The following is a 12,404-nucleotide window of genomic DNA, read 5'->3' as shown; positions in this document are numbered from 1 at the left end:
GATGCTGGAAATGCTGGAGGGTTGTAACTATTTCTGGAATTCCTTTGCAAGTTTAACTGAAGCTTTACTTGAGAGATTTGTTGCTGTCTAAGCAGCCTGAGGATAGAATTCCTTAAGCAGCTTTCTTGCTGAAGGTGGAACACAACTGACTCCTCTTTTTCTTTCTGAAGGGTGAAAAAGTGGAGGGGCTTCAGGCACAGGCTCTGTATCCCTGGAGAGCAAAGAAAGACAACCACCTGAACTTCAACAAGAACGACGTGATCACCGTGCTGGAGCAGCAGGACATGTGGTGGTTTGGGGAGGTGCAGGGCCAGAAGGGCTGGTTCCCCAAATCCTATGTCAAGCTCATCTCAGGCCCCATTAGGAAATCCACGAGGTATTTTGTTTGCTTTTCCTGTCCTTCACTTCTGTGCTGGGGTAGAAGGAAATTGGAAGAGCTGCACGCTTGAATTTTAGAGGTCTACCCTGTAAAAGGGCCCTTGTTTTTTTATCTGGAGGGTTTTGACTTCCAATGCTGAAAATTTAAGAAATTTTCAAGTTCTTAATTGAGAAATTAAGAAATAATAATAAGCTAAGCAAATTAAGAAATAGTTTTAATAATAAGATAAGAAAATAAGAATTTAAGAAATAAGAAAGCTGACCTCCATAAGAATAAGAAAACAAGAATAATAAGAAAATAAGAAAAAGAAAACTGACCTCAGTTCTCCTCTGGTCTTGCCTCACCAACAAAAGATTAATTAACCTTCTTAATTTTATGTGACTTGCAACGGAAAAAAATGAGTGTGTTGGACTTTCTGAAGTACAGCTGTGTAAGTCACAGCTCCTCTCTGCCCAAAATTAAAAGGTGTTCCTCAAATCTAGATTACTTCTCATTATTCTTGGAGGATTAAACATTTAAAATCTCATTTTTTGTAAAGTGAAGGCAACATTAGCGTTAGGAATACAAATGAGAATGATTTTAGATCATTTTTTCCTGAGGAAAAAGAGGAGATGCAGAAAATTCTGTATTTAAGGCAGTTGTTTAAATGTGACCATGGCAGACCACTGGATTCAAAGCTTTATTTTGCACATTTACTGTCTCTTCTTTTAAAACCCAGGGAGTTGCTTGGGGGTGCACGTGGATTTTATATTTGAAATATAATAATAATATTTTTTCTGAAGAGATTGAATTTCTTAAATAACCATTATTTTCTTCTAAAGCATGGATTCTGGTTCCTCAGAAAGTCCTGCTAGTCTGAAAAGAGTAGCATCCCCAGCAGCCAAGGCAGCAGTGTCAGGGGAAGGTGAGTCCTCTTACTCTGCTTTTTGCCACAATCAGGAGATTGTGCTCTTTAAATGGTGCTAAAATCCAAGAGCTAATCAGTTTGCCTCTGGGATAATTTAGAATTATTATTATTAGAGTAACAGTTTATATATGTTGTGTCTAGAGAAGGAATAATTTCACATATCACCAAAGATATGGAAATATCCAATAGAAATATTGGGAAAAGTACCATCTACAAAAGATGTGAAAATATCCAATAGAAATATTGGAAAAAGTACAAGCTGCTAAAGATATGAAAATATATTTTGTAATTTATATTTTTTCCAATATTTCTATTTTTTTGTCATTATTTTGGTAACATTTTCTGATCTAGAATGGGTTTTCACAGAGGGTCAAATAAGCACATCTGTCCATGTGTCCATGGTGTCAGGAATTGGTAAATATTTGAATTTCCCCTAAGTTCATTCCCAGTGTTTCCTTGGAGCTCTCAGTGAAGGCAGTGACAGTCACTCAGGGAATACAGGGAATTGGTAAATATTTTCATTTCCCCCAGAGCTCATTCCCAATGTTTCCTTGGAGCTCTCAGTGAAGGGAGTGACAGTCACTCAGGGAATACAGGGAATTAATAAATATTTTCATTTCCCCCAGAGCTCATTCCCAATGTTTCCTTGGAGCTCTCAGTGAAGGCAGTGACAGTCACTCAGGGAATACAGGGAATTGGTAAATATTTTAATTTTCCCCTAAGTTCATTCCCAGTGTTTCCTTGGAGCTCTCAGTGAAGGCAGTGACAGTCACTCAGGGAATGCAGAGAATTAATAAATATTTTCATTTTCCCCAAAGTTCATTCCCAATTTTTCCTTGGAGCTCTCAGTGAAGGCAGTGACAGTCACTCAGGGAATTCTGGGACCCTTCTGGTCAGCTCCATTTCAAAGGTGGAGCCTGGGGCACAGACTCAGAGGTCACAGATATTTTTCTGAAGGGTTTTAAAAGGGGATTTGCTTGGCTGTTGTCACCCTTCAGCTGGAGGGAAATGTCCCCTCCTGAGCTGCCTTAACTCTTAATCCCCTGCAGTGCAGAGGCAGCTGTGGGTTAATTAAATCACAGGCAGAGGAGATCAATTAATCTAAATGTAGGTTACAGGTGAACATTTGTGTGTGGAACTGCAATCCCAGGTGCAGTTTTAGGGACATTCACATTTCATTTGTGTCTGGCCTGAGCACCACAGAAACTAAAAGGAGGGAGCAGCAGAGAAAAGGGAGATAATCTCTTATTTCAAGTACAGCTGCTCTGCTCAGTAATTATTCCATAGAATAATTACTGGTTTGGGTTGGAAGGGACCTTAATTAAGGATCACCTTTCCTGTCCCAGGTGGGATATCTCAGGTGTTGTGTTTGTATTAAAAAGGAACACAACCTTTGTTGAAATACTTCAAAAAAGCTGTGGTTCTGAGAGACAATAAAGCAGGGATGTAACATCTTCTGTTCAGAGGGTTGCAGAAAAGCTCATGTGCAGAAGGTGATTTTTAAGGTGTGTGCACTTTGCAATCCAAATTCTGAAAATCCCACTCATCAGCACGAACCAGAAACCACTGGGAAACATGTTTAATATCTAAATGAATGATTTATGTACATTTAAATTATTAAAATGTACATAAAATACATGAAATCTATATATGTACATATGCATACATAAAATTAAAATGGCAAATTATTTTTGAGGCAACCTCAAAGGAACACAACCTTTGTTGAAATACTTCAAAAAAGCTGTGGCTCTGAGAGACAATAAAGCAGGGATGTAACATCTTCTGTTCAGAGGGTTGCAGAAAAGCTCATGTGCAGAAGGTGATTTTTAAGGTGTGTGCACTTTGCAATCCAAATTCTGAAAATCCCACTCATCAGCACGAACCAGAAACCACTGGGAAACATGTTTAATATCTAAATGAATGATTTATGTACATTTAAATTATTAAAATGTACATAAAATATGTACATATATATACATAAAATTAAAATAGCCAATTATGTACAAACCCCCTGAGGCCACCTATTGATAGATCCTATTCAGTTCTGATAGATACAATTTTATTCATTAAATATTGATGTTTCTATGAGGAATAAATCAAAATTTGCCTTCTGCCTGGCCCTGCTGTGGCTGAGGTTTGGCAGGGGATCCCTGGGGGCTTTCTCAGGAGTTTTCCATGTGCTGTGTTCCCTTTTGCAGAGTACATTGCCATGTACACCTACGAGAGCTCGGAGCAGGGAGACCTCACTTTCCAACAAGGTGACCTGATCCTGGTGACAAAGAAAGATGGTGACTGGTGGACGGGAACGCTGGGTGATAAATCAGGAGTTTTCCCATCTAATTATGTGAGACTCAAAGATTCTGAGGTAGAGAAATGTTTTCTTTGGGGTTGTAGTGGTAGCTGCAGGGCAGGGCATGGTAGGGGAAATGAAAATGTGTTGCAGATTTACTGACTGGGACTGGGAAGGAAAAACAATTGCAATAACAGCTATAGTTGCATTTTACAACTTAATATTATAAATAATTTGGGGGATCATCCATGACAATAATGCCTACATCACTAATGCACTTGGCAGATTTTTAGACACTGATCAGAGCAGCCATGATTGTTTTATTGCCCTGGTAAGTTTTTAATGCCTGAGCTGTATCTTACTGCCATTATTAAAAAGAAAAAAATCTACACAGTAATATTTCAGTCTATTACATTTTTTCCCTATCATTTCTTGCAATCAGGAACAAATTTTGCACCAAAACTTTGCTAACTACTGTATTTATTTGTCAGATTTTGACTGAATAATAGAGGTTCTGTTTCATCTTTTTTTATCTAGAAATAATTCCATAGAACAGTTTCTTGGTTGGGGTTTTTTGGTTCTTTTTGGATTTTTTTGTTGTTTTGTTTGGGGGTTTTTTGTTTTGTTTTTTTTTTTTAGAAAAAAATCTACACAGTAATATTTCAGTCTATTACATTTTTTCCCTATCATTTCTTGCAATCAGGAACAAATTTTGCACCAAAACTTTGCTAACTACTGTATTTATTTGTCAGATTTTGACTGAATAATAGAAGTTCTGTTTCATCTTTTTTTATCTAGAAATAATTCCATAGAACACAGTTTCTTGGTTGGGGTGTTTTTTGGGTTTTTGGGTTCTTTTTATTTTTGTTGTTGTTTTGTTTTTTGTTTTGTTTTTTGGAGGGATTTTTTGCTTTTTTTTTTAGGCATTCTAAAGAGAGATAGATATTTTCTCATTTATATGGTTTGAGAGGATAATTTGTCTCCCAGCAGGAATTAGTTTAGATTCAGAGTTAAGTGCATGACTGATCTCTTGATGAGAAGGATTCTGGTTTATATCTCTGGAATAATGGGGGGTTAAAGATAAATGAGTACAAATCAGTGGATTCTGGGGGATCTGGATGGTAATGCACAAGAACTCAGTGAGAGACTGCAGCACAGAGCCTGAGCAGAATCACTCCTCAAATCCATCCCTGCTGCTGGAAAAGCCAGAGGATAAAAGCTGCAGTGAAATCTCAGCTGTGGGAAACCTTTCAAGGGGAAATTTCTGCAGTGTCAGGAAATTCCAACATCATCCTCTGGGCCAGCACTAGAACCCTCGTGGTTAGTGATGTTTAGTCCTTGCAGAGGTGGGGCTGGGGCACTGTTGGCAAACCCCTGAGCAGAGCTCAGCTGTTCAGTTCTGACCCCCTTCTGTCAGAGAGCTCACTTTGGGGTTTCTGTCCCCTCAGCCTGCCTGGGGCTGCACCAAGGTGAAAATCCCACCTTCAGCTCCAATCTGGATGAGAGAGGGAGGAAAAAGCACAGAGCTGGTGGAGCCCCTGCTCTGGGATGGTGTTTCCATGGCAGGGTTCCTGTGCCTCCTGGATCTGCCTCCAAGTGGGGAACTGGGTTTTGCTCTCCAGCCTGCTCCCAGAGCCAGTTTTTGCAGAGGATTTCAGAGTCCTGGCTCTCTGAAATCTCACTCTCTCACACTCAGATGTGCTGCTGTGCTTGGACAGCTGCCTGGGCTGGAAAATGTTCTGAAAAGAGGAATAATTTCATGTGTTCTGCACTGTTGACAGAACCAAAGAAAAGCAGGGGTGATCTTTCAGCAGCAAGGGCAGAGTTTCTAGAAATGACTCAAAATCTCAATGGTTTCTACAGCAGAAGAATTTTTAAATTTGTTCTTCTGTGCCCATTCACCTCAAGGTGCTAAAACAAACCATTCTCTGTTCCTTCAAGCTTGAGTTTATTAAAAAAGTGGGAAAGTCTTTGTTCTTCAGAGGAACAATGGCCCATTCTGAGCCTGTTCCTTAGGGGGAGGGATGGATACAGGGTTTTATTCTGGACACTGGTGAGAATTCCACAACAATTTCAAGACATCTGACTATAAAACTTTGTATAGGGCTTCAGAAAATAATCCCTGAGTGGGTCAAGTTGGGATTTGAAGGGTCCTGCTGTACAGCACAATTGGCAAGTGGGGATTATTAAATTGACAGAGCAAGTTCTTCCCTGCTGGCTCAGGAGACTTCATCCCTTGTCACAAAGTGCCCTCAGGTGCTGAGGGAGTGTCCCAGCTGTGCAGGGGAGCAGAACAGGCTCTGTCCTCACTGCTGTGTTTTCTCTCAGCAGCAGGAATGGGAAATGCTTCTCCCTCTCCTGAGTGGGCCAGGAATGGGAACCATCCTAAATGTGTTATTGGTGAATTTAGTTATTTCTTGAAGTGCTGTAGGACTCTTCCATGAGTTCCTGCTGCTTTTGCACTGAGGATTCAGAGAATCCTCAAAGACAATTCAGCCTCTGTGTGGTCAAGGTGCTTCTGAGGTTTCTGTTTAAAACCACCTCTCTGTTTCCCAGCAAAGGCAAGGTCCCAGCCTGTTTGGTCTGTCCATGTGCCTCTCACCCAGCAGCTGAGCAAGGAGTTGGGAGCAGGGGCTCCTCTGAGGGTCCAGGCACTTGTTCTCTGCTGAGGAGGGCAGAGGGTTCCTCTGCCAGAAACACTTCCCAGAGCAGGAGGAGCTCCTGGCATCACCCTGGTTCATCCTCCTCTGTGGGGCTCTCAGGGCCATCTCCCCCTGTCCCCAGAGCTGCTCTGGGCTTTGCCCTGATCCCCTGGGCTCTCTCCTGGGAGCAGGGGAAGATCAGCTGCTCCTGTGGGGTGTAACTGCAATGATGTGTGACAGGGAAGGAGCTGTGACACGTCAAGGCAAGCTGAAGATGTACCCTCAAATCCATTTTATAGGTGACCACAGCCAACACAGGGGTTTGAGGGGCCCTTTTCTCTCAGCCACTGAGCTGTTCTTCACTTACTCCTCAGTGTAAGTCCTGCCAGAATCCCCAGGTTTTCAAAATATCAGTTGGCAGGGAGAATGTGGAGGAGGAAACTGTTCTTTTCCACACAGGAATTAGGATTCTGTGCAAGCCTTCAGGTGGTTTGATGTTGGCTCCAAGTTTGTGAGGAGGATCCTGAAGGTGAAGTTAAGGGAGGTGGAAGTGTTGAAGGCAAGGGGACTTCAACATTCCTGGCCTCAGTCCAGTTTAGATTTAAGTTGCTGTTATCCACCTCAGACCTCCTTACTGCAGGACATAAAACTGTCAGTGGCCTGGGAGGAAACTGCAGGAATTAGTTAGGGGCAGGAGCTGGACTGATGTCAGGTTTTGCTGCATTTCTTGTGGCTGTTCAAAGGCTTTGCTTCCCAATCCCTTGGATGCTGATGTTCATCCCTCACCTACCCTGTCTGGGTGCACGGAGTTGCTCAGGAATATTTGCAATCCAGCAATGTGCAGGGATGAAAAATTCTGTTGTTGTTTCAGCTCACCTCCACAGAATTCCCATTCTGTAGATACATGGATCTGCAATTACAGATGGGATCTCCTTTGGGATTACAAATGGGATCTCCTTTGGGATTGCAAATGGGATCTCCTTTGGGATTGCAAATGGGATCTCCTTTGGGATTGCAAATGGGATCTCCTTTGGGATTGCAAATGGGATCTCCTTTGGGATTGCAAATGGGATCTCCTTTGGGATTGTAAATTGGATCTCCTTTGGGATTGTCAGCCCATGAACGTTAATAAATGTATGCACTTGTCCTTTGGGATTACAAATGGGATCTCCTTTGGGATTACAAATGGGATCTCCTTTGGGATTACAAATGGGATCTCCTTTGGGATTGCAAATGGGATCTCCTTTGGGATTACAAAGGGGATCTCCTTTGGGATTGCAAATGGGATCTCCTTTGGGATTACAAATGGGATCTCCTTTGGGATTGTAAATTGGATCTCCTTTGGGATTTGCAGCCCATGAAAGGGAATAAAAGTCTGCACTTGTGCATTAACAAACCATCCACTTCATGCTTGGTATTTATTCCCAGATGTTTATTGCCATGTAAAATATTAAGGATTTCTGTAAGAACAGAATTTCCTGTTTTTGACTCACGTGCTTGTTGGGTGAAGCTTTGTTCAACATTTTCATGTACTGGAGAAAGAAACCTGAGTGCTAAACTTGCCTCTTGTTCTCTCTCCATTTCAAGGCTCCAGGAGCAGCTGGGAAAACAGGAAGCTTAGGGAAGAAACCTGGTGAGTCAAATACTGTGACACCACCTTCTCTCTGTTCTTAAGTGTCCAATTCAATGGCAACAAAACCTTTTCCATGAAAATAGTGTTTGCTCTTGGTCATCTTGGAGTGGTTTGCACTGATGAAAACCATTACAAAATAACTGGAATAAATGCAGTTAATAAATAATGTAAATGTAATAAAATAATTCATCCTCTAATCATTCTAGTGTGTCAATCACTAAATAACATGTAGCTAGAGAATGAAAATCTGCTTGCTCAGAAGTGGATGAGAACTTCCTGCTGGATTGCTCAGCTGAGCAGTGGGAGCCATTCCCCCTTGTCCCCAGCTCCTCTCCAGGTTTCTCAGCTGAGGCAGCAGAAGACAGGAGGAGGAATTTCTCATTAAATGCAGCAGGTGCTGGCAAGAGAATGGGAGGTTTAAACAGAGAAAAACCAGGAGCAGAGTCAGTGCTGGGTGAGGGCAAAGCCAGGGAGGAGATGGGCTGGGAGCATGGCTCTGCTGCTGGAAGGGCAGGGCTGGATGGGATCTTGGGAACGAGGAATTGTTCCTGGCACAGGGTGCCCAGAGCAGCTGGGGCTGCCCCTGGATCCCTGGCAGTGCCCAAGGCCAGGCTGGACACTGGGGCTGGAGCAGCCTGGCACAGGGAAGGTGTCCCTGCCAGGGCAGGGTGGCACTGGGTGGGATTTAATGTCCTTGCAGCCCAAACCATTCCATGACTCCATGACTGTGTGTGCTAACCCCAGATCCAGGTTTAAAGCACCTTTGTCACTCCAGGCCTTCCCATCAGCTGCCTGCTCCCTGTCCCTGCCCTCCTGCTGAGCTCCCTGCAGTGCCCTTGGGCTGCTCCTCATCCTCCTCACGCTGCTCATCTGTGTCTCAGTTCTTCTCTGATCATTTTTAATGTTCCTACTGCTCCTTTCCTTCTAAATCTCACATCAATCATTTGATCATTTCCATGCTGGCTTTGACTCTCCTTGTACCTTCCCTGCACCAAAGCCTCCCTGAGTTCCCAGCCTCCCAAGATTTTGGGTTCCTCTGCCCCCAGCTGCCCTTGGAATGAATCCCTGAGGGCTGAGTGCCTCTCCTGGCTCCCTCAGGAAGCTCCAGCAGCACCAGCCCCACTTTGGGAGTGTTGAACTGCTCCCCTCACCCTGCACATGGAGCCTTTGGGGGGACACCACAATTCCTGCAGCTCCTTGGGTGCAGCCCTGGGTTACCCCTGTGGGGACCAGAATTGTTCCACAAGCACTGTGGGGCAGAGGAAACTCCAGCCCAGCTTGGGGTAATTCCCTGGAACCATCAGCTCCCAGCTGCTCTGTGTCCCCTCGTGCTGGAGGAACCACACAAAGCCTCTGTTCTTGAGGGAGCAGAGATTTCCAGGGAAATCCTCTTTGCTGCTTTGGAAAACATTCCTTTGGGACCAGCTACTGAGAAATTCTGTGCCAGCCTTAATGTGCACCTCTTGGTGCAACTTCATTATTTTGTCATTGGTGTGTCTGCTCTCCTCAGGGAGCTCAGTGCAGAGGTCTATTTACTGGAAAACACTGGGTTTTAAGAGCTGTTCACTTCCTATTATTATTGTTATTATCATTATCATTGTCATTATTATTCTGTATTTCAAATGTCTTTGATCTCCTACCACAGAGCTGCTGCACCTCTGCTTTATTACTTATTTATTCCTGTGGTGCTCTGAACCTCTCATGTATTTTAGAATTACCACATGTATTCATGAAAATACATAAATCCATAACAATTTCATGGAAAGGAATAACAACAGAATCTTATTGCAGAATTAATGTTGGATAAAATGTGCTCAGATTTTTTCAAATTAACCTTTTCTTTCCTCCTCTGCTTCAACAGAAATTGCCCAAGTTATTGCCTCTTACACAGCAACAGGCCCAGAACAGCTGACTCTTGCTCCTGGCCAGTTGATTCTCATCAGAAAGAAGAATCCAGGTGGTTGGTGGGAAGGAGAGCTCCAAGTTAGTTCCTTTTTTTTTTTTTCCTAGTAAAATCCCACTTTAAAAAAAAATGTTTTTTAGGAGTTCAGGATGCTGAATGTATCGATGAGAAATAAATCTGGCAACGTTCTGCAGAGCAGCAGGTGCCAGTAAAACACATAAAACACATAAAGCACATTTCAGGAGCACCCACAGCTGCCATGCCTGGCTTTGGGGCAGGCTGGGGGCAGGAGGGAGCAGGAGCTCAGCAAGGAGGGGCTCAGGGCTGCTTTGGGCCCTCCCAGGTGTTTTTGAGAGCAGAATTTGGCAATTTGGTCCCCCTGAAGGGAGCTCTGCTTGCTTTGGGGTTTTTAGCAGGGAATTTGCATTGGTTTATTTGTGCAGTGCAGATCTCAGACTAATTCAGTTATTTTTAACTCTGTACCTCCCCTTTTTGCCTTTCCTGGTAATATCTGAATGTATCGATGAGAAATAAATCTGGCAACGTTCTGCAGAGCAGCAGGTGCCAGTAAAACACATAAAACACATAAAGCACATTTCAGGAGCACCCACAGCTGCCATGCCTGGCTTTGGGGCAGGCTGGGGGCAGGAGGGAGCAGGAGCTCAGCAAGGAGGGGCTCAGGGCTGCTTTGGGCCCTCCCAGGTGTTTTTGAGAGCAGAATTTGGCAATTTGGTCCCCCTGAAGGGAGCTCTGCTTGCTTTGGGGTTTTTAGCAGGGAATTTGCATTGGTTTATTTGTGCAGTGCAGATCTCAGACTAATTCAGTTATTTTTAACTCTTTGTACCTGCCCTTTTTCCCTTTCCTGGTGATCTTTTTTTCATCTTTTGTGGAGAAATCCTCTCCCAGGATTCCTTTGGGGTTTTCTCTCAATAACCTTGACTTTAAAGAGTCTCCATTAAATGCATTTTAAGACAGAAAAGAAACTTCCCTGGGCAAGAACTGCCACAGTTTTCAGTAAGCAGCTGCTGGGAGGCTCTGAAACAGCTCAGTTTTGGTTGTGTAAATGCTCCTGTGTAATTTAGATGCTTACATGTGGTTTTACAGTTGGGTTTTATTTTGTTAGCAATCCCTGACTGTTCTTTTTAATCTCCTGCTCCACACTTGGGGGTCAGAGGGGAGGGAAAATAAGGCAAATGTTTTTAGCATTTAAGCATTAATGCAGTGTTCAAAAATATATTAAATTACCTAAATAGACTTTAGATCAAGTGTTTTCTTTTTCACTAAACGTTTAGACAGGGAAGAAAGCAGTTCAAGAACAGTAAATCCTTTAGGTGACTTCTTTTCCACCAAAGTTAACAATCTGTTTTTCAGAGGCAAAATTCTCCTTGCCCAAAATGCCAACCTTATTCTAACACAGAATAAACAGTTAAAATCATTCTTGAGACAGAGTTAGAAGCTGGCATTCGAAGTTCTGGAAGAACCTTTCTCAGTGCAAGGAATTTTTATGGATTCGATTTGCAATGGACATTGCATTTGGGGAGATCACAGGATGAGGTTTCCTGCTTTGGTGACACAAGGCATTCAAAAGCTTGGATATGTTTCTTTAAAAGAAAAGAGGAAATTTGGATTCTGAACCTGTTGAAACTGTCACAATCTGGGGCTCTATTTTAACGTAACAACGAACGAATGTTTAATTAGAAATACTGATCAGCTTCTGTGTTAACATTCTACCACTGAGCCAGTGGCCCAGAGCAGCTGAGTTTTCCCCCAAAGCCCAAAGCCTTTTCCCTGGGCTGGGCAGCTGCTGAGCCCCTGCTGCTGCCCGGGGCCCTGCTGAGCAGCCGCTGTCTCCGCAGGCGCGCGGCAAGAAGCGCCAGATCGGCTGGTTCCCGGCCAACTACGTCAAACTGCTGAGCCCTGGCACCAGCAAGAGCACCCCCACCGAGCTGCCCAGGCCTGCAGCAGCCTCAGGTGAGCCCTGCCTGCCCCTGGCACCCCTTCCCTGGCTGCTGTGCCCGTGCTGGGCCTTCAGCTGGGAGGGGTCCAGAGCCTCTGGGGCGTTCCTGCATCCCCCAAACCATCCCTGCCCATCCCATAACCTATCCCATCCCATCCCATCCCTGCCCTGACTGTGGGACAGGGGATTTGGGGCGTTCCTGCATCCCCCAAACCATCCCTGCCTATCCCATAACCTATCCCATCCCATCCCATCCCTGCCCTGACTGTGGGACAGGAGCTCTGGGGCGTTCCTGCATCCCCCAAACCATCCCATCCCATCCCTGCCCTGCCCTGCCCTACCCTGCCCTGGCTGTGGGACAGGAGCTCTGGGGTGTTCCTGCATCCCCCAAACCATCCCTGCCCATCCCATCCCCATCCCATCCCTGCCCTGCCCTGACTGTGGAACAGGAGCTCTGGGGCGGTCCTGCATCCCCCAAACCATCCCTGCTCTGACTGTGGGACAGGGGCTCTGAGCTCTGGGGTGTTCCTCCATCCCCCAAACCAGCCCAGCCCAGCCCTGACTGTGGGACAGGAGCTCTGGGAGGTGTCTCCATCCCCATCCCTGACTGTGGGACAGGAGCTCTGGGAGGTGTCTCCATCCCCATCCCTGACTGTGGGACAGGAGCTCTGGGAGGTGTCTCCATCCCCATCC

The 12,404-nt window shown here is 44.5% G+C and overlaps 1 protein-coding gene across 3 annotated transcripts in view; it reads left to right on the top strand.

Moving 5' to 3' along the window:
- ITSN1 (intersectin 1) overlaps nucleotides 1-12,404 on the top strand; it is a 110,797-nt gene that overhangs the window by 73,407 nt on the left and 24,986 nt on the right. For all 3 annotated transcript variants that reach the window (XM_041402128.1, XM_041402129.1, XM_041402127.1), the window contains 6 exons: nucleotides 171-376; nucleotides 1,201-1,283; nucleotides 3,485-3,651; nucleotides 7,806-7,851; nucleotides 9,713-9,834; nucleotides 11,611-11,725. In XM_041402128.1, the coding sequence (XP_041258062.1) occupies nucleotides 171-376; nucleotides 1,201-1,283; nucleotides 3,485-3,651; nucleotides 7,806-7,851; nucleotides 9,713-9,834; nucleotides 11,611-11,725 (739 nt within the window). The remainder of the gene's footprint in view (nucleotides 1-170; nucleotides 377-1,200; nucleotides 1,284-3,484; nucleotides 3,652-7,805; nucleotides 7,852-9,712; nucleotides 9,835-11,610; nucleotides 11,726-12,404) is intronic.

The sequence above is a fragment of the Onychostruthus taczanowskii genome, unplaced genomic scaffold, assembly GCF_017590055.1.
Source record: "Onychostruthus taczanowskii isolate IOZ18803 unplaced genomic scaffold, ASM1759005v1 scaffold194, whole genome shotgun sequence".
Classification (NCBI taxonomy): Eukaryota; Metazoa; Chordata; class Aves; order Passeriformes; family Passeridae; genus Onychostruthus; species Onychostruthus taczanowskii.
Note: the sequence above shows the minus strand (reverse complement) of the source record. Positions and strands in the feature narration are given on the sequence as shown.